At 48.1% G+C, this 21,152-nt stretch overlaps 1 protein-coding gene across 1 annotated transcript in view; it reads left to right on the top strand.

Moving 5' to 3' along the window:
* CFAP410 (cilia and flagella associated protein 410) overlaps positions 1-21,152 on the top strand; it is a 65,955-nt gene that overhangs the window by 26,640 nt on the left and 18,163 nt on the right. Inside the window, exons 4-6 of the mRNA XM_063932720.1 lie at positions 4,287-4,516; positions 6,773-6,944; positions 15,079-15,175. Of these exons, the coding sequence (XP_063788790.1) occupies positions 4,287-4,516; positions 6,773-6,944; positions 15,079-15,175 (499 nt within the window). The remainder of the gene's footprint in view (positions 1-4,286; positions 4,517-6,772; positions 6,945-15,078; positions 15,176-21,152) is intronic.

The following is a 21,152-nucleotide window of genomic DNA, read 5'->3' on the forward strand; positions in this document are numbered from 1 at the left end:
GGTCTCCCTCCGACAAGGAGGCAGTATGGAAAAAAATTCACAAGCTGTATTCCCAGCAGGTGATAATCAAATTACCCCTCCTACAACAAGGAAAGGGGTATTTTTCCACACTATATTGTGGTACTGAAGCCAGAAGGCTAGGTGAGACCTATTCTAAATCTAAAAAATTTGAACACTTACAAAGGTTCAAAGCAAGAGGGAGTCACTCAGAGCAGTGATAACGAACCAGGAAGAAGGGGACTATATAGTGTCCCGGGACATCAGGGATGCTTACCTCCATGTCCCAAATTTGCCCTTCTCACTAAGGGTACCTCAGGTTCGTGGTATAGAACTGTCACTATCAGTTTCAGACGCTGCCGTTTGGATTGTCCACGGCACCCCGGGTCTTTACCAAGGTAATGGCCGAAATGATGATTCTTCTTCGAAGAAAAGGCGTCTTAAATTACCCCTTACTTGGACGATCTCCTGATAAGGGCAAAGTCCAGGGAACAGTTGGAGGTCGGAGTAGCACTATCTCGGATACTGCTACAACAGCACGGGTGGATTCTAAATATTCCAAAATCGCAGCTGATCCTGACGACACGTCTGCTGTGCCTAGGGATGATTCTGGACACAGTCCAGAAAAAGGTGTTTCTCCCGGAAGAGAAAGCCAGGGAGTTATCCGAGCTAGTCAAGAACCTCCTAAAACCAGGAAAAGTGTCAGTGCATCATTGCACAAGGGTCCTGGTAAAAATGGTGGCTTCCTACGAAGCAATTCCATTCGGCAGATTTCACGCAAGAACTTTTCAGTGGGATCTGCTGGACAAATGGTCCGGATCGCATCTTCAGATGCATCAGCGGATAACCCTATATCCAAGGACAAGGGTGTCTCTCCTGTGGTGGTTACAGAGTGCTCATCTTCTAGAGGGCCGCAGATTCGGCATTCAGGATTGGATGCTGGTGACCACGGAGGCCAGCCCGAGAGGCTGGGGAGCAGTCACACAAGGAAAAAATTTCCAGGGAGTGTGATCAAGTCTGGAGACTTTTCTCCACATAAATATACTGGAGCTAAGGGTAAATTTATAATGCTCTAAGCTTAGCAAGACCTCTGCTTCAAGGTCAGCCGGTATTGATCCAGTGGGAAAAACATCACGGCAGTCGCCCACGTAAACAGACAGGGCGGCACAAGAAGCAGGAGGGCAATGGCAAAAACTGCAAGGACTTTTCGCTGGGCGGAAAATCATGTGATAGCACTGTCAGCAGTGTTTCATTCCGGGAGTGGAAACTGGGAAGCAGACTTCCTCAGCAGGCACGACCTCCACCCGGGAGAGTGGAAACTTCATCGGGAAGTTTTTCCACATGATTGTGAACCGTTGGGAAATACCAAGGTGGACATGATGGCGTCCCGTCTGAACAAAAAACGGGACAGGTATTGCGCCAGGTCAAGAGACCCTCAGGCAATAGCTGTGGACGTTCTGGTAACACCGTGGGTGTACCAGTCGGTGTATGTGTTCCCTACTCTGCTTCTCATACCTAAGGTACTGAGAATTATAAGACGTAGAGGAGTAAGAACTATACTCATGGCTCCGGATTGGCCAAGAAGGACTTGGTACCCGGAACTTCAAGAGATGCTCACAGAGGACTTATGGCCTCTGCCGCTAAGAAGGGACTTGCTTCAGCAAGTACCATGTCTGTTCCAAGACTTACCGCAGCTGCGTTTGACGGCATGGCGGTGGAACGCCGGATCCTAAGGGAAAAAGGCATTCCGGAAGAGGTCATTCCTACCCTGGTCAAAGCCAGGAAGGAGGTGACCGCACAACATTATCACCACATGTGGCGAAAATATGTTGCGTGGTGTGAGGCCAGGAAGGCCCCACGAAGAAATTTCAACTCGGTCGATTCCTGCATTTCCTGCAAACAGGAGTGTCTATGGGCCTCAAATTGGGGCCCATTAAGGTTCAAATTTCGGCCCTGTCGATTTTCTTCCAGAAAGAATTGGCTTCAGTTCCTGAAGTCCAGAAGTTTGTCAAGGGAGTATTGCATATACAACCCCCTTTTGTGCCTCCAGTGGCACTGTGGGATCTCAACGTAGTTCTGGGATTCCTCAAATCACATTGGTTTAAAACCAGTCAAATCTGTGGATTTGAAGCATCTCACATGAAAAGTGACCATGCTCTTGGCCCTGGCCTGGGCCAGGCGAGTGTCAAATTGGTGGTTTTTTTCTCAAAAAAGCCCATATCTGTTTGTCCATTCGGACAGGGCAGAGCTGCGGACTCGTCCCCAGTTCTCTCCCTAAGTTGGTGTCAGTGTTTCACCTGAACCAGCTTATTGTGGTGCCTTGCGCCTACTAGGGACTTGGAGGACTCCAAGTTGCTGGATGTTGTCAGGGCCCTGAAAGTATAGGTTCCAGGACGGCTGGAGTCAGGAAAACTGACTTGCTGTTATCCTGTATGCACCCAACAAACTGGGTGCTCTTGCTTCTAAGCAGACTATTGCTAGTTGGATGTGTAATACAATTCAGCTTGCACATTCTGTGGCAGGCCTGCCACAGCCAAAATATGTAAATGCCCATTCCACAAGGAAGGTGGGCTCATCTTGGGCGGCTGCCCGAGGGGTCTCGGCATTACAACTTTGCCGAGCTGCTACTTGGTCAGGGGCAAACACGTTTGCAAAATTCTACAAATTTGATACCCTGGCTGAGGAGGACCTGGAGTTCTCTCATTCGGTGCTGCAGAGTCATCCGCACTCTCCCGCCCGTTTGGGAGCTTTGGTATAATCCCCATGGTCCTTTCAGGAACCCCAGCATCCACTAGGACGATAGAGAAAATAAGAATTTACTTACCGATAATTCTATTTCTCGGAGTCCGTAGTGGATGCTGGGCGCCCATCCCAAGTGCGGATTATCTGCATTACTTGTACATAGTTACAAAAAATCGGGTTATTATTGTTGTGAGCCATCTTTCAGAGGCTCCGCTGTTATCATACTGTTAACTGGGTTCAGATCACAGGTTGTACAGTGTGATTGGTGTGGCTGGTATGAGTCTTACCCGGGATTCAAAATCCTTCCTTATTGTGTACGCTCGTCCGGGCACAGTATCCTAACTGAGGCTTGGAGGAGGGTCATAGGGGGAGGAGCCAGTGCACACCACCTGATCCTAAAGCTTTACTTTTTGTGCCCTGTCTCCTGCGGAGCCGCTGTTCCCCATGGTCCTTTCAGGAACCCCAGCATCCACTACGGACTCCGAGAAATAGAATTATCGGTAAGTAAATTCTTATTGTCTTTTTGATCAGTTGAGGCTGCAGTACAGTCTCTCATTTGGTAGATCGTTGTGTCTGCAGCAGGACCTGGCAATCCATCTTGTAATACAGAACCAGTAAATTATTATTGTTAATTTACATGGCGCCGCAAGGGTTCCGCAGCGCCTAACTGAGAACATAAATAAATGAGCGAAACAAGAAAGCAGCGATTTACAGTACAAGAACAATGCAGGACAGGTACATGGAATATATACATATTGCTGCATCAAGGAACAGGACACTGACATAAGCATCGGGCAGAAACCGGTGGTCGGGTGCCATTGAACGGGGTATGGCGTGAAAAATAGTTTGAGAGGGAAAAGCTAATGAGGGGAGAAGGCCCTGCACGCAAGAGCTTACATTCTGAAGGGGAGGGGCAGACAGACACAGAAGGGGTAGAAGAGGCATCATCTTTAGATTGCGTTGGTGCAACTGCTTTTAGTCGGGACTTTCAGGAGCTGGAGGCAGCCCAGAGAAACGGCTACGCAGAGCGGCCCCCAGGTGTCATGGTCCCACCACTAGGAAACTACAGTCCTAGAGGGTAATGCAACTGCGAGTGATTTGTTTGCGTGTCTGTGTGTAGTTTATGCTTTTCCACTCAGAGTGGCCTTCTCTGCTGACAGCTATGGGCTCCTTGTAATTCTATAAGCAGCAGCGTGCCAAAGAGGACAGTAGCTGCTAAGTGTTGCTGGTACTTGTGGTCTCACGTTGCATTTACTCTTTGTTTTGTTTTACACTATTAACCTGGCACCATGGGAAGTGCCATTCAGATTGTTCTACTCACTCCTAGTGAATAATACATATTTATGCTCCTATCACCAATATGGAGTCTGGAAAGTGGGTGAAATAGTTTCTGCAGCTTAGAGATACCATCTGTCTATTACTATATGTAATTGTAGTCATTACTTTTTAGAAGCATATCCTAACGGGTCCTTTTCAACTAATTAAATACAGAGCGCTATATAATGCAAAGGTGAAAATGTAAATCCTTGATACGCGACTGTTTCCAGTGTAAATAGCATTTCCTCCTTGGAGCCCATAAGCCACTGTCAGAACCTGACCGAGCTGTACCTGAGGAAGAACAGCATTTGCAGCCTGAGTGAAGTCTACTACCTGAAACTGCTGCCCAAGCTGAGAATCCTGTGGCTGTCGGAGAATCCGTGCTGCTACCCAGACCCTCACCGCTACAGGATGACCGTCCTGAGGAACCTCCCCAACCTGCACAAACTGGACAATCAAGGTAATGTGCAATGCTGGTGTCTGTCTAATACTGCGCGGAACGCGCTTTACAAAGGCACGCTCTCCTGCAAGGGTTTCACTCTCTATGGGCGGCGACTATCTGATCGCAGACCGCTGCAAAAACGCTGAGGAGCGATCAGGTCTGAATTAAGCCCAAAGTCTTCTGTTCAACAATGCGGCTACTAGTGACGTGACACACTGTATAGTTTTTCTACGGAATGTGTTATTCTCTTTCCAGTAAAGATGGAATTTCCAATACTGTGTATGTATGGATCACTGTGTACAGCAGATGCCTATACTTCATGCATTGGATGGTGATGATATTGCATTGCTGTATGTATGCCATTTCTTTAGTTATCTGTAGGTGGCGCCAGCCTTCTGTCTATCTATACATACATTTTAGTGCACTTAACAATTCTGGTTTTCATCAGCCCTGAGTAAAATAAAAATGTTTTTCGGTGTTCCACGTTGAAGGACTTGTGTAGCGTTAGAAGTAATTTCATTTAGGAGAAGCAGTTTTGCACCTTGTCAGAGCAATGTTAGCTGCAAGCAGGCAAACAAATGTATAACTGGGAGGAGGGCACGTCTTAGCTCACCTGTAACTGGTAGGAAGAGGGCGCCTGGACTGCGCACCCTTGCTCACGCATTCTCAACCACGATCCTCAAGGCACACTAACAGTGCAGGTTTTAGTGCTATCCTGGCTTGAGCACAGGTGACTTAATTAGCACCTCAGTTATTTTGATTTAACCATCTGTGCTGCAGCCTGGATATCACTAAAACCTGCACTGTTGGAGCTAAAACACACGAGCCGGCTGGTGCCGCCCGGCAAAAACCTGGCCGGCTTTTAACCGCTACCGTGATGCAAAGCGCAATGTGTCCTTACACACGGCACGGAACTATCCACTGGAAGGTCCGGCTGTGTGTGAAGGGGAGCGTGAAGGGGAGCTTTCACACACAACGGTTTTTTCTCAAGCCGTGTCTGATGCTGCGCATGCGCACAGCATCACACATGGCTCAAAGCCGTCCTGTGTGAGCGACTCTGCCGGTTTCTCCCGGATGGCAAAAAGCTGGACAAAGTTTGTCCGGCTTTTTGCCATCCGGGAGAAACCGGCCAGTGTGTTACAGCCCTTAGTGTGCCTTGAGGACCGTGGTTGGGAATGCCTGCCCTAGATACTTATAACGGGATGTTCTACCTACAACATAGAAACAAGAGAGCAGGTGCACCACACAGCCATTAGAATTATAATAAATCATATTTGAGGTTTTTGACATAAAACTGGCCAATATTATCAGCCACCAATCATTAAAGGTAACCTCATCGGGCAGGTCCTTAACATTATAGGGGGTCTCCTCTGGGGCACAGGGCAAGGGCTCTCTGTACAGTATGACGCAGTGAAGGGGTCTCTGTACAGTATGACACAGAATATATTGGGGTGTGCTTGGACTGCACACCCTAATTCCAAACGTAATGATGTGCTCTCATGCTGAGACTTGTAGTTCCTTATAGAAAGAAAACATGCAGATGCACTCTCTCTCTTGAACCAAGGACTGCTGATCAAAATTGATGTGCTTGGAATAATTTTTGGCCAAAAAATATAGGACCATCAACCAACGTCCAGGTGACCTTATCTGGTGAGTCCCTAACACTAAGGTTCAAGTCCAGGTCTCAGGACCCCACCAAGTCAGCACTAACACTTTAGCATCTCACTACAGTGGTGCTTTGGGGTGGCTGGCCTGTGCAGACTTGGTTGGGTACCCTGGATTTGAACCTTAGTGTTAGGGAGTTACCAGATGAGGTCACCTGGACGTTGGTTAGTGGGCCCATATATTTTTGGCCAAAAATTATGCCAAGCACCTTAGTTTTGCTCTGTTAGATTGGGGATGTTGTTATGCATGACAAGCACAGCCGGCATTTGCCCGTGCGTCCCCTATCCCCGCAATGACCGGTGCTCATGCAACAGCGATTATCGTCAGACTTTGCATGTGCTGCGATCGCATTGCGCATGTGCCAAGATGCCGCTGTTACTCCTCTCGCAATGAGGATCACGGAAAAGTGATTGACAGAAAGGAACCATTTGGATGTTTTATACTGAGAGCTAAACTGTTTGGTGCCCAGTCCTTTACCACCACCTACATCCAGTTGTCTCCCCTGTGGAGCCTATGGAACCACAAAAAATAATTAGATTTAAAACCTATTTTGATAAGAACAAGTTTGTTACTGTAGATTATTGATCGTTGCACATTTTTCCTTGCCAGCTGTGACCGCAGAGGAGGTCTCAAAGGCCAGTGAGGAAGGTGAGGAGGTCTCCGGTCCTCCAACTGACTCCTCTAATACAGAAAATGGTCACACGGAGACGGAGCAGACCTGTCCTGAAGTCACAGCGGAGTCAGAAAACGACGTGCTAAACTTCAGCATGGAGGAAACAAAGTAAGTGCGGACTGTGATATTACATAGAAGGATAACACGTAGAGGGACAAAATAACAGCTTATAATAACACAAAATTTATATTAAGCTCAACAAATAATATACACTTGTAATATGCCAGGCAGACATCATTATTACTCATAGGGCCAGGTGTAAGATATTCCGTGGTCAATTTATTAATATATATTCATGGGCAGTGGTAATTATCATATTGCATCGCATCTGATGACACTCAAATCTATCTTTCCTCTCCTGATCTCTCCTCACTCGTTCCCCTGACTGTCTCTCTGCTATCTCTTCCTGGATGTCACAGGGGTTTTCTTAAACTCAACATGTCTAAGACTGAGCTGATCATCTTCCCTCTCTCCCGCTTAACCTCACCTCCTACACTCTCATTATCTATTGATGGCACGACTATCTCCTCTAGCCCAAGTGCGCTGTCTTGAGTAATCCTTGACTCCTCCCTCTCCTTCAAACCACACATTCAGCACCTCTCACAAACCTACCGTTTTAATCTCAAAAATATTTCTAGGATCAGACCCTTTCTCACCCAGGATGCCACCAATACCATTATCCACTCACTAGTCATCTCCAGACTGGACTACTGCAATCTCCTCCTGACTGGCCTCCCCGACCATTACCTTTCTCCACTCCAATCTATCCTCAATGCTGCAGCCAGGCTTATCTTCCTCTCCAACCGCACTACATCCACCTCTCCACTCCTACAAGCCCCTCACTAGCTTTCCTTCCCTTACTGAATCCAATTCAAACTTCTCACACTCACTTACAAAGCCCTCACCCACTCCTCTCCCATCTACATATCTGACTTTATCTCCCTTTACTCTCCCACCCGTCCTCTTCTCTCTGCTAATGCACGCAGATTCTCCTGTCTTCTGATTACTTCCACTCCTATCTCCAAGATTTCTCACGTGGTGCTCCCTTACTCTGGAATTCTTTACCTCTCCCCCTCAGACTCTCCACCTCTCTACAGAACTACAAACGGGCTCTCAAGACCAACTTCTTCACCAAACCCAGCCAAATCTCATCCTAACCCTCTGTTCTACACTCTCTATGTACCCCATCTGTCTCACCCCTGTCTGTCTACCCCCCTCCCCCCACCTTAAGAATGTAAGCTCTCACGAGTAGGGCCCTCTTCCCTCATGTGCTTATCCTTTTCTTACTTTAATAGTCCTCAACTGACCAAATCCAGCAGTCTTCTGCCACCTGATACTTATGTCAGTGTCATCTGCTGATGTAGTTATGTTTAGTTACCCTGTACTTGTCATATATGGTCTTCAACTGTAATGATAATAATGATGATAATAATTATAATAATCGTATCAGTGCAATAATAGGAGAACTAAAGTAGTGATTTGTAAACGCTCACCCCTACTGTGAAAGTAATGAGTCTCCCCAGCAAAGCTCTGATACACCCTTGTCATAGGCAGAATGTAAGTAATATACTGTAGCTGTAAGACACAATGCCTCTGCACAAACTCTCACCTGGAAAAAGCATTCACACTTATTTTAAACATTTAGGTTTAGAATATAATTAACACTTAGATGGTGCATGCGTGCGATGTCAGACTGTAGGACTACACACAGCCGCTGAGCTTCCCACAGGGGTCCTGATCCGGCTGTCCCACTGTCAGCCTGCTGAGCAGTCTACCGTTCTGCACACTCGGTAGCCTGGCACGGGTGTGGTTCGTTTTATCGACAGTGTCTAGGTCGACAATGTTTAGGTCGACCACTATAGGTCGACAGTCAATAGGTTGACATGGATGAAAGGTTGACAGGGTTTCTATGTCGACATGTGCTAGGTCAACAGGTCTAAAGGTCGACATGAGGATTTTTTTTTTTTGGTGTCGTTTTCTTCGTAAAGTGACTGGGATCCCAAATTAGCGCACCGCGTCCCCTCGCATGGCTCGCTTCGCTCGCCATGCTTCGGGCATGGTGCCTTCGCTCTGCTACCGCTTCGCTCGGCACACTTTACCGTTCTAATCGTAGTCCACATGGATCGTTAAGTATGAAAAAATCACCCCCCAAAATTTTTTTTTTTTTAAACTCATGTCGACCTTTAGACCTGTCAACCTAGCACATGTCGACCTAGAAACCCTGTCGACTTTCCATCCATGTCGACCTGGTGACTGTCGACATATAGTGGTCGACCTAAACATTGTCGACCTAGGCACTGTCGATTTTCAGACCGGATCCCCCTGGCACGTGACACTATATGGACCATCTCGGACACCATCCGGCATGATTTAACACCCCGACTGCACAGTAACCTGGTGGCGCGCCCTGGGCAGCAATTAGAGTACCTTACCTGGCTAAATAGCACATAATACAGCTATTAAACTGTATATGTGCATAATCCCCCGCCATAAAGTATATAGAAAAGCGGGAGAAGTCAGCCGAGAATGGGGCGGGGCTATCTTCCTCAGCACACCGGCGCCATTTTCTCTTCACAGCTACGCTGGAAGACGGCTCCCCATGCTCTCCCTGCAGTTTCCAGGCTTCAAGGACAAAAAAGAGAGGGGGGGCACTAAATTTAGGCGCAAACTGTGTATAACAAGCTGCTGTAGCAGTGGTTTCCAAACTTTTTTGAATCACGGCGCCCTAGAATATCAGATTTTTTTTTCACGGCACCCCTAGGCCAAAAATTTCTTATTGAGAAATTTAGAAAGAAATATTACATTATGTAGATTGCGTTTATATGTCATCCTTAGGGTCAGTTGTGTAGTGAGGGACAAGATTTGCTTCTGCTTGGCCACATATTTTATGACTGGCAGCCACCAGCACTGGTTTTGCCTATTATATAGCCCATAGATAATTTAAATTGGTCCTGGACCACCAACCCATGACACCCCTGCAAGTGTCCAGAGGCACCCCAGGGAGCCATGGCACACAGTTTGGGAACCTCTGTGCTATAGGGAAAAATCACTCACTTTAGTGTAAATCCCTGGTTATATAGCGCTGTGGCATACTCTCTCTCTGTCTCCCCAAAGGACTTGGTGGGGTCCTGTCCTCAGTCAGAGCATTCCCTGTGTGTGTACGGTGTGTTGGTACGGCTGTGTCGACATGTTTGATGAGGAAGCTTAGGTGGAGGCGGAGCAGGTGCCGATAAGTGTGATGTCACCCCCTGCGGGGCCGACACCAGAGTGGGTGGATATGTGGAAGGTATTAAACGACAGTCAACTCCTTGCATAAAAGGTTCGATGACATAACAGCTGTGGGACAGCCGGCTTCTCAGCCCGTGCCTGCCCAGGCGTCTCAAAGGCCATCAGGGGCTCAAAAACGCCCGCTACCTCAGATGGCAGACACAGATGTCGACACGGAGTCTGACTCCAGTGTCGACGAGGACGAGACTAATGTACAATCCACAAGGGCCATCCGTTGCATGATTACGGCAATGAAAAATGTGTTGCACGTTTCTGACATTAACCCAGGTACCACCAAAAAGGATATTATGTTTGGGGAGAAAAAGCAACCAGTGGTTTTTCCCCCATCAGATGAGTTGAATGAAGTGTGTGAAGAAGCGTGGGGTTCCCCCGATAAGAAACTAGTGATTTCTAAAAAGTTACTGATGGCGTACCCTTTCCCGCCAGAGGACAGGTTATGTTGGGAGACTTCCCCTAGGGTGGATAAGGCGCTCACACGCTTGTTAAAAAAGGTGGCACTGCCGTCTCAGGATAAGGCCGCCTTAAAGGAGCCTGCTGATGGAAAGCAGGAGGCTATCCTGAAGTCTGTATATACGCACTCAGGTACTATACTGAGACCTGCAATTGCTTCAGCATAAATGTATAGTGCTGCAGCAGCTTGGTCCGATACCCTGTCAGATAATATTGATACCCTCGACAGGGATACTATTTTGCTAACCATAGAGCATATTAAGGACGTAGTCTTATATATGAGGGATGCACAGAGGGATATTTGCCGGGTGGCATCTAGAATTAATGCAATGTTCATTTCTGCCAGGAGAGTATTATGGACTCGGCAGTGGACAGGTGATGCTGATTCTAAAAAGCACATGGAGGTTTTGTCTTATAAGGGTGAGGAATTGTTTGGGGATGGTCTCTCGGACCTCGTATCCACAGCAACAGCTGGGAAGTCGACATTTTTACCTCGGGTTTCCTCACAGCCTAAGAAAGCACCGTATTATCAGGTACAGTCCTTTCGGCCCCAAAAAGGCAAGCGGGTCAGAGGCGCTTCCTTTCTGCCCAGAGGCAAGGGAAGAGGGAAAAAGCTGCACCAGACAGCCAGTTCCCAGGAACACAAATCCTCCCCCGCTTCCTCTAAGTCCACCGCATGACGCTGGGGCTCCACAGGCGGAGCCAGGTGCGGTGGGGGCGCGTCTCCGGAACTTCAGCGACCAGTGGGTTCGCTCACAGGTGGATCTCTGGGTTCTGCAAGTGGTATCTCAGGGATACAAGCTGGAGTTCGAGGCCACTCCCCCTCGCCGTTACCTCAAATCAGCCTTGCCAGCTGCTCCCAAAGAAAGGGAGATAGTACTGGCAGCTATTCACAAGCTGTACCTCCAGCAGGTGATAATCAAGGTACCCCCCCTTCAACAGGGGCGGGGTTACTATTCCACAATGTTTGTGGTACCGAAACCAGACGGTTCGGTGAGACCCATCCTAAATTTAAAATCCTTGAACACTTATATAAGGAAGTTCAAGTTGAAGATGGAATCGCTCAGGGCGGTTATTGCAAGCCTGGAAGAGGGGGATTTTATGGTGTCATTGGACATCAAGGATGCATACCTACATGTCCCCATTTACCCACCTCACCAGGAGTACCTCAGGTTTGTGGTACAGGACTGTCATTACCAATTCCAGACGTTGCCGTTTGATCTGTCCACGGCACCGAGGGTATTTACCAAGGTAATGGCCGAAATTATGATACTCCTTCGAAAGAAGGGAGTTATAATTATCCCGTACTTGGACGATCTCCTGATAAAGGCGAGGTCCAAAGAGCAGTTGCTAATCAGCGTAGCACTATCTCAGGAAGTGCTGCATCAGCACGGCTGGATTCTGAATATCCCAAAGTCACAGCTGATTCCTACGAAGCGTCTGCTGTTCCTGGGCATGATTCTAGACACAGAACAGAAGAAGGTGTTTCTCCCGGAGGAGAAGGCCCAGGAATTATCATCTCTGGTCAGGGACCTCCTGAAACCAAAACAGGTGTCGGTGCATCACTGCACGCGAATCCTGGGAAAGATGATAGCTTCTTACGAAGCGATTCCCTTCGGCAGGTTCCATGCAAGGATCTTCCAGTGGGATCTATTGGACAAGTGGTCCGGATCGCATCTTCAGATGCATAGGTTGATCACCCTGTCCCCGAGGGCCAGGGTGTCTCTGCTGTGGTGGCTGCAGAGTGCTCATCTTCTCGAAGGCCGCAGATTCGGCATACGGGACTGGGTCCTGGTGACCACGGATGCAAGCTTCCGAGGTTGGGGGGCGCAGTCACTCAGGGAAGAAACTTCCAAGGACAATGGTCGAGTCAGGAAACTTCCCTAAACATAAATATTCTGGAACTAAGGGCCATTTATAATGCCCTGAGTCAAGCAGAATCCCTGCTTCAAGACCAACCGGTGCTGATTCAGTCAGACAACATCACGGCAGTCGCCCATGTAAATCGACAGGGTGGCACAAGAAGCAGGATGGCAATGGCAGAAGCCACAAGGATTCTTCGATGGGCGGAGATCACGTGCTGGCACTGTCAGCAGTGTTCATTCCGGGAGTGGACAACTGGGAAGCAGACTTCCTCAGCAGACACGACCTCCACCCGGGAGAGTGGGGACTTCATCCAGAAGTCTTCAAGCTGATTGTAAACCGTTGGGAATGACCACAGGTGGACATGATGGCGTCGCGCCTCAACAAAAAGCTAAAAAGATATTGCGCCAGGTCAAGGACCCTCAGGCGAAAGCTGTGGACGCTCTAGTGCAGGGCTGGCCAAACCGGTCCTCGAGATCTACCAACGGTTCACATTTTCCAGACCACCTAGCTGGTGCACAGGTGTAGTCATTACTAATTAAGATGTGCTGCATTCATTCCTAACTGACAATTCTACAGATCTCCAGGAGGCCTGAAAAACATGAACTGTTTGTAGATCTTGAGGATCGGTTTGGCCTGCCCTGCTCTAGTCGGTTTATGTGTTCCCTCCTCTTCCTCTCATACACAAGGTACTGAGGATAATAATAATAAGAAAGAGAGGAGTAAGAACTATACTCATCGTTCCGGACTGGCCAAGAAGAACTTGGTACCCGGAACTTCAAGAAATGATCTCAGAGGACCCATGGCCTCTGCCGCTCCGACAGGACCTGCTGCAGCAGGGGCCCTGTCTGTTCCAAGACTTACCGCGGCTGCGTTTGACGGCATGGCGGTTGAACGCCGGATCCTTAGGGAAAAGGGCATTCCGGATGAAGTCATTCCTACGCTGATAAAAGCTAGGAAGGTTGCGACAGCACAACATTATCACCGCATATGGCGAAAATATGCTTGGTGTGAGGCCAGGAAGGCCCCAACAGAGGAATTTCAGCTGGGTCATTTTCTGCACTTCCTACAGTCAGGAGTGACTATGGGCCTAAAATTGGGATCCATAAAAGTCCAGATTTCGGCCTTGTCTATTTTCTTTCAGAAAGAACTGGCTTCACTGCCTGAAGTTCAGACGTTTGTTAAGGGAGTGCTGCATATTCAGCCCCCTTTTGTGCCTCCAGTGGCACCTTGGGATTTCAACGTTGTGTTGGATTTCCTAAAATCACATTGGTTTGAGCCACTTAAGACCGTGGAGTTAAAATATCTCACGTGGAAGGTGGTCGTGCTGTTGGCCTTGGCTTCGGCCAGGCGGGTGTCAGAATTGGCGGCTTTGTCGTGTAAAAGCCCCTATCTGATTTTCCATATGGACAGGGCAGAATTGAGTACTCGTCCCCAATTTCTTCCTAAGGTGGTATCAGCGTTTCATTTGAACCAACCTATTGTGGTGCCTGCGACTACTAGGGACTTGGAGGATTCCAAGTTGCTGGACGTAGTCCGGGCCCTGAAAATATATTTTTCCAGGACGGCTGGAGTCAGAAAAACTGACTCGCTATTTATCCTGCATGCACCCAACAAGCTGGCTGCTCCTGCTTCAAAGCAGACTATTGCTCGCTGGATCTGTAGCACGATTCAACTTGCACATTCTGTGGCTTGACTGCCGAATCCAAAATCGGTAAAAGCCCATTCCACGAGAAAGGTGGGCTCTTCTTGGGCGGCTGCCCGAGGGGTCTCGGCTTTACAACTTTGCCGAGCTGCTACTTGGTCGGGTTCAAACACGTTTGCAAAATTCTACAATTTTGATACCCTGGCTGAGGAGGACCTTGAGTTTGCTCATTCGGTGCTGCAGAGTCATCCGCACTCTCCCGTCCGTTTGGGAGCTTTGGTATAATCCCCATGGTCTTTACGGAGTACCCAGCATCCATTAGGACGTCAGAGAAAATAAGAATTTACTCACCGGTAATTCTATTTCTCGTAGTCCGTAGTGGATGCTGGGAGCCCGTCCCAAGTGCGGACTCTCTGCAATACATGTATATAGTTATTGCATAACTAAAGGGTTATTGTTATGAGCCATATTGATATCCCTAAATACAGGAGAATAGTTAGCTTGCCAGAGGAGGCCACATGATGTGGAAGAGCGTTTATGATTTAGAACTTTACTTTTAAGCTCTACATTGATCTTCTCGCCGGAAAGGTAGCGTCATTTAGCAACAGACTTGTACAATGAGGATAAAGAGATACGTTTAGAAGTCCATGTTTAAAAAAAACAACAGACAGGTAAATAAGTTTATTCTGTCAGCTGTTGCTCCGCACTTGATCCATTGAGTGTCTTGGATTGTAGGTGTGCGGGCAAGAAGCGTTTCTGAGGAAAGTGCAGATAAGGGCAATCGGGGGCAATATTACCTTTTTGCACTATGTACTTTAAACCAATCAGGAATATGGGCCATCCCGCTGATTAATCTGTAGGAATAAACCCTAACCTGTTTTAGGTTGCTAACATTGCAGAATTACAAATAGACATGTGAGAAATAACAACTTGATGTGTTATTAGTGTCACACCGAGCTTTACACAACTATTACATAACTATATTGTGCTTTTAAGTAAAATACGTGAACAGCTGGGCATGAAACCGCTCCCAAGAGACAAGTTTTCACCTTTCTCATCACCAATGGAAGACGGTGGAAGCCGGAAGAAAAAGGTAATTCATCTATTTCACAAGTGCATCATTTATCTACTTTTGTGGGGAATAGTTGCTTTTAAAATATTTTGTTCATTTCTCTGGCTACCAGTGTCTTTGCTCTGCAGTTTCTGATCAGCCGTAATTACATCTTGTTGCACAAATCCATTCCTGACTTCCCAAAGCACCCCCTCCAGCTGTAGCGGCATTTGCATGAAGTCAGACAGGCGATCGCCAAAAGACGCACATGCCGGCCCATAGTGTAGTATTTTTCTCTGACGTCCTAGTGGATGCTGGGAACTCCGTAAGGACCATGGGGAATAGCGGCTCCGCAGGAGTCTGGGCACATCTAAAGAAAGCTTTAGGATCACCTGGTGTGCACTGGCTCCTCCCCCTATGACCCTCCTCCAAGCCTCAGTTAGATCTCTGTGCCCGAACGAGAAGGGTGCACACTAGGGGCTCTCCTGAGCTTCTTAGTGAAAGTTTTAGTTTAGGTTTGTTATTTTCAGTGAGACCTGCTGGCAACAGGCTCACTGCATCGAGGGACTAAGGGGAGAAGAAGCGAACTCACCTGCGTGCAGAGTGGATTGGGCTTCTTAGGCTACTGGACATTAGCTCCAGAGGGACGATCACAGGTTCAGCCTGGATGGGTCACCGGAGCCGCGCCGCTGGCCCCCTTACAGAGCCAGAAGAGCGAAGAGGTCCGGAAAAATCGGCGGCAGAAGACTTTCCTGTCTTCAGATAAGGTAGGCGCACAGCACCGCAGCTGTGCGCCATTGCTCTCAGCACATTTCACACTCCGGTCACTGAGGGTGCAGGGCGCTGGGGGGGCAGCGCCCTGAGACGCAATAAATCGATAAAAACCTTATATGGCTAAAATAAATGCATCACATATAACTCCTGGGCTATATGGATGCATTTAACCCCTGCCAAAACATACAGAAAAACGGATGATAGGCTCCGCCCCTTTCTCGGCGTCCTTATCTCCTCAGCACACTGGCGCCATTTTCCCTCACAGCTCAGTTGGAGGGAAGCTCCCTGGCTCTCCCCTGCAGTCACTACACTACAGAAAGGGGTTAAAAAAGAGAGGGGGGCACAAATTAGGCGCAGTATAAACAATACAGCAGCTATAAAGGGAAAAACATTTGTATAAGGTTATCCCTGTATATATATAGCGCTCTGGTGTGTGCTGGCAAACTCTCCCTCTGTCTCCCCAAAGGGCTAGTGGGGTCCTGTCCTCTATCAGAGCATTCCCTGTGTGTGTGCTGTGTGTCGGTACGTTTGTGTCGACATGTATGAGGAGAAAAATGATGTGGAGACGGAGCAGAGTGTCTGTAATAGTGATGTCACCCCCTAGGGGGTCGACACCTGAGTGGATGTACGGTTGAAATTACGTGATAGTGTCAGCTTTGTATAAAAGACAGTGGTTGACATGAGACAGCCGGCTACTCAGCTTGTGCTTGTCCAGACGTCTCATAGGCCGTCAGGGGCTCTAAAGCGGCCGTTACCTCAGATGGCAGATACAACACCGACACGGATACTGACTCCTGTGTCGACGGTGAAGAGACAACCGTGATTTCCAATAGGGCCACACATTACATGATTGAGGCAATGGAAAAGGTTTACACTTTTCTGATAATATGAATACCACCAAAAAAAGGGGTATTATGTTTGGTGAGGAAAAACTACCTGTAGTTTTCCTGAATCTGAGAAATAAAATGAGGTGTGTGATGATGCGTGGGTTTCTCCCCGATAACAATTGTTAATTTCTAAAAAGTTATTGGCAGTATACCTTTTCCCGCCAGAGGTTAGGGTGCGTTGGGAAACACCCCCTAGGGGGGATAAGGCGCTCACACGCTTGTAAGAACAAGGGCTCTACCCTCTCCTGAGATGGCCGCCCTTAAGGATCCTGCTGATAAAAGCAGGAAGGTATCCTAAAATGTATTTACACACATAATGGTGTTATACTGCGACCAGCAATCGCCTCAGCCTGGATGTGCAGTGCTGTGTTGGCGTGGTCGGATTCCCTGACTGGAAATATTGATATCCTAGATAAGGACAGTATATTATTGCCTATAGAGCATTTAAAAGATGCATTTCTATATATGCATGATGCACAGCGGAGTATTTGCCGACTGGCATCAAGTATAAGTGCGTTGTCCAATTCTACCAGTAAAGTGGTCAGGTGATGCGGTTCCAAACTGCATTTGGAAGTATTGCCTTAAAAAGGGGGACATTTGGGGTCGGTCTTTCAGACCTGGTGGCCGCGGCAACAGCTGGGATATCCACATTTGTACCCCAGGTCGCCTCTCAAAATAAGACGCCGTATTATCAGGCGCAGTCCTTTGTTGGCAAGCGGACAAAAGGTTCCTCTTTTCTGCTCATGACAGAGGGAGAGGAAAAAGGCTGCAGAGATCAGCCAGTTCCCAGGAACAGAAACCCTTTCCCGCCTCTGCCAAGCCCTCAGTATGACGCTAGGGCTTTACAAGGTGGGAGCCCGTTCTCAATGAATTTCAGTGCGCAGTGGGCTCACTCGCAAGTAGACCCCGGGATTCTTCAGGTAATATCTCAGGGGTACACATGGGAATTCGAGACGTCTCCCCCTCGCCGTTTCCAAAAGTCGGTTTTACCGACGTCTCCCTCTGACAGGGAGGCAGTTTTGGAAGTCATTCACAAGCTGTATTTCCAGCAGGTGATAATCAAGGTACCCCTCCTGCAACAAGGAACGGGGTATTATCCCACACTAGTGTGGTACCGAAGCTAGACGGCTCGGTGAGACCGATTCTAAATCTAAAATCTAAAATATTTGAACACTTACATACAGAGGTTCAAATTCAAGATTGAGTCACTCAGAGCAGTGATTGCGAACCTGGAAGAAGGGGACTACATGATGTCTCGGGACATCAAGGATGCTTACCTTCATGTCAAAATTTACCCTTCTCACCAAGGGTACCTCAGGTTATGGTACAGAACTGTCACTATCAGTTTAGACGCTGCCGTAGGGATGGTCCACGGCAACCCGGGTCTTTACCAAGGTAATGGCCGAAATGATGATAATCCTTCAAAGGAAGGGTATTTTAGTTACCCTTATCAGGGAATCGTCCAAGTAAGGGATAAGATCCAGGGAACAGTTGGAGGTCGGTGTAGCACTATCTCAGGTAGTGTTGCGGCAGCACGATTGGATTATCAATATTCCAAAATCGCAGCTGGTTCCGATGACTTGTCTTCTGTCCCTAGGGATGATCCTGGACACAGTCCAGAACAAAGGTGTTTCTCCCGGAAGAGAAAGCCAGGGAGTTATCCGAGCTAGTCAGGAACCTCCTAAAACCGAGCCAAGTCTCAGTGCATCAATGCACATGGGTTCTGGGTAAAACTGGTGGCTTCCTACGAAGCAGTCCCATTTGGCAGATTCCACGCAAGGACTTTCCAGTGGGACTTACTGGACAAAGGGTCCGGGTCGCATCTTCAGATGCATCAGCGGATAACCCTGTCACCAAGGACAAGGGTATCCCTCCTGTGGTGGTTGCAGAGTGCTCATCTTCTAGAGGGCCGCAGATTCGGCATTCAGGACTGGGTCCTGGTGACCACGGATGCCAGCCTGCAAGGCTGGGGAGCAGTCACACAGGGAAGGAATATCCAGGGCTTATGGTCAAGCCTGGAGACATCACTTCACATAAATAAACTAAGGGCCATTTACAATGCTCTAAGTTTAGCAAGAACCTCTGCTTCAAGGTCAGCCGGTGTTGATCCAGTAGGACAACATCACGGCAGTCACCCACGTAAACAGACAGGGTGGCACAAGAAGCAGGAGGGCAATGGCAGAAGCTGCAAGGATTCTTCGCTGGGCGAAAAATCATGTGATAGCACTGTCAGCAATATTCATTCCGGGAGTGGAAAACTGGGAAGCAGATTTCCTCAGCACGACCTCCACCCGGGAGAGTGGGGACTTCACCCAAAAGTCTTCCACATGATTATAAATCGTTGGGAAAAACTCGACAGGTATTGCGCCAGGTCAAGGGACCCTCAGGCAATAGCTGTAGATGCTCTGGTAACACCATGGGTGTACCAGTCAGTGTATGTGTTCCCTCCTCTGCCTCTCATACCCAAGGTACTGAGATTGATAAGATGGAGAGGAGTAAGCACTATATTCGTGGCTCCGGATTGGCCAAGAAGGACTTGGTAACCGGAACTTCAAGAGATGCTCACGGAGGATCCGTGGCCTCTACCTCTAAGAAGGGACCTGCTCCAGCAAGGACCCTGTCTGTTCCAAGACTTACCGCGGCTGCGTTGGAAGGCGTGGCGATTGAACGCCGGATCCTGAAGTAAAAAAAAAAAAAAAGGCATTCCGGATGAAGTCATCCCTATCCTGATCAAAGCCAGGAAGGATGAAACCGCAAAACATTATCAGCGCGTTTGGCGGAAATATGTTGTGTGGTGCGAGGCCAGTAAGGCCCGACGGAGGAAATTCAACTGGGTCGTTTCCTACATTTCCTGTAAACAGGAGTGTCTATGGGCCGGAAATTGGGGTCCATTAAGGTTCAAATTTCGGCCCTGTCAATTTTCTTCCAAAAAGAACTAGCTTCAGTCCCTGAAGTTCAGACGTTTGTAAAAGGGGGTACTGCATATACAGCCTCCTTTTGTGCCTCCAGTGACATTTTGGGATCTCAATGTAGTTTTTGGATTCCAAAAGTCACATTGGTTGGACCCACTTAAATCTGTGGAGTTAAAATATCTCACAGGAAAAGTGGTCATGCTGTTGGCTCTGGACTGTGCCAGGTGCGTGTCAGAATTGGCGGCTTTATCCTGTAAAAGCCCTTATCTGATGTTCCATTCGGACAGGGTGGAATTGAGGACTCGTCCTCAGTTTCTCCCTAAGGTGGTTTCAGCGTTTCACCTGAACCAGCCTATTGTGGTACCTGCGGCTACTAGGGACTTGGAGGACTCCAAGTTGCTAGACGTTGTCAGGGCCCGGAAAAATATATGTTTCCAGGACGGCTGGAGTCAGGGAATCTGACTCGCTGTTTATCCTGTATGCACCCAACAAGCTGGGTGCTCCTGCTTCTAAGCAGACTATTGCTCGTTGGATTTGTAGTACAATTCAGCTTGCACATTCTGTGGCAGGCCTGCCACAGCCAAAAAATCTGTAAATGCCCACTCCACAAGGAAGGTGGGCTCATCTTGGACGGATGCCCGAGGGGTCTCGGCTTTACAATTGGCCGAGCAGCTACTTGGTCAGGAGCAAATACGTTTGTAAAATTCTACAAATTTGATACCCTGGCTGAGGAGGACCTGGAGTTCTCTCATTCGGTGTTGCAGAGTCATCCGCACTCTCCCGCCCGTTTGGGAGCTTTGGTATAATCCCCATGGTCCTTACGGAGTTCCCAGCATCCACTAGGACGTCAGAGAAAATAAGAATTTACTTACCGATAATTCTATTTCTCGTAGTCCGTAGTGGATGCTGGGCGCCCATCCCAAGTGCGGATTGGCTGCAATACTTGTATATAGTTATTGTTACAAAAATCGGGTTATTATTGTTGTGAGCCATCTTTTCAGAGGCTCCTACGCTATCATACTGTTAACTGGGTTCAGATCACAAGTTGTACGGTGTGATTGGTGTGGCTGGTATGAGTCTTACCCGGGATTCAAAATCCTTCCTTATTGTGTACGCTCGTCCGGGCACAGTATCCTAACTGAGGCTTGGAGGAGGGTCATAGGGGGAGGAGCCAGTGCACACCAGGTGATCCTAAAGCTTTCTTTAGATGTGCCCAGACTCCTGCGGAGCCGCTATTCCCCATGGTCCTTACGGAGTTCCCAGCATCCACTACGGACTACGAGAAATAGAATTATCGGTAAGTAAATTCTTATTTTATTCTGGTTCTTAAATACCGTTCCCAGTATTCACTCTCGTATCTCCCTTTACTAATGAACAACCTTTCATGGCCAAGGTTAGGCAGCATTTGTCTCTTTGGGTGACAGACATTCAAAATTATAAGCCAAA

The sequence above is a fragment of the Pseudophryne corroboree genome, chromosome 7 (genome assembly GCF_028390025.1).
Source record: "Pseudophryne corroboree isolate aPseCor3 chromosome 7, aPseCor3.hap2, whole genome shotgun sequence".
NCBI lineage: Eukaryota > Metazoa > Chordata > Amphibia > Anura > Myobatrachidae > Pseudophryne > Pseudophryne corroboree.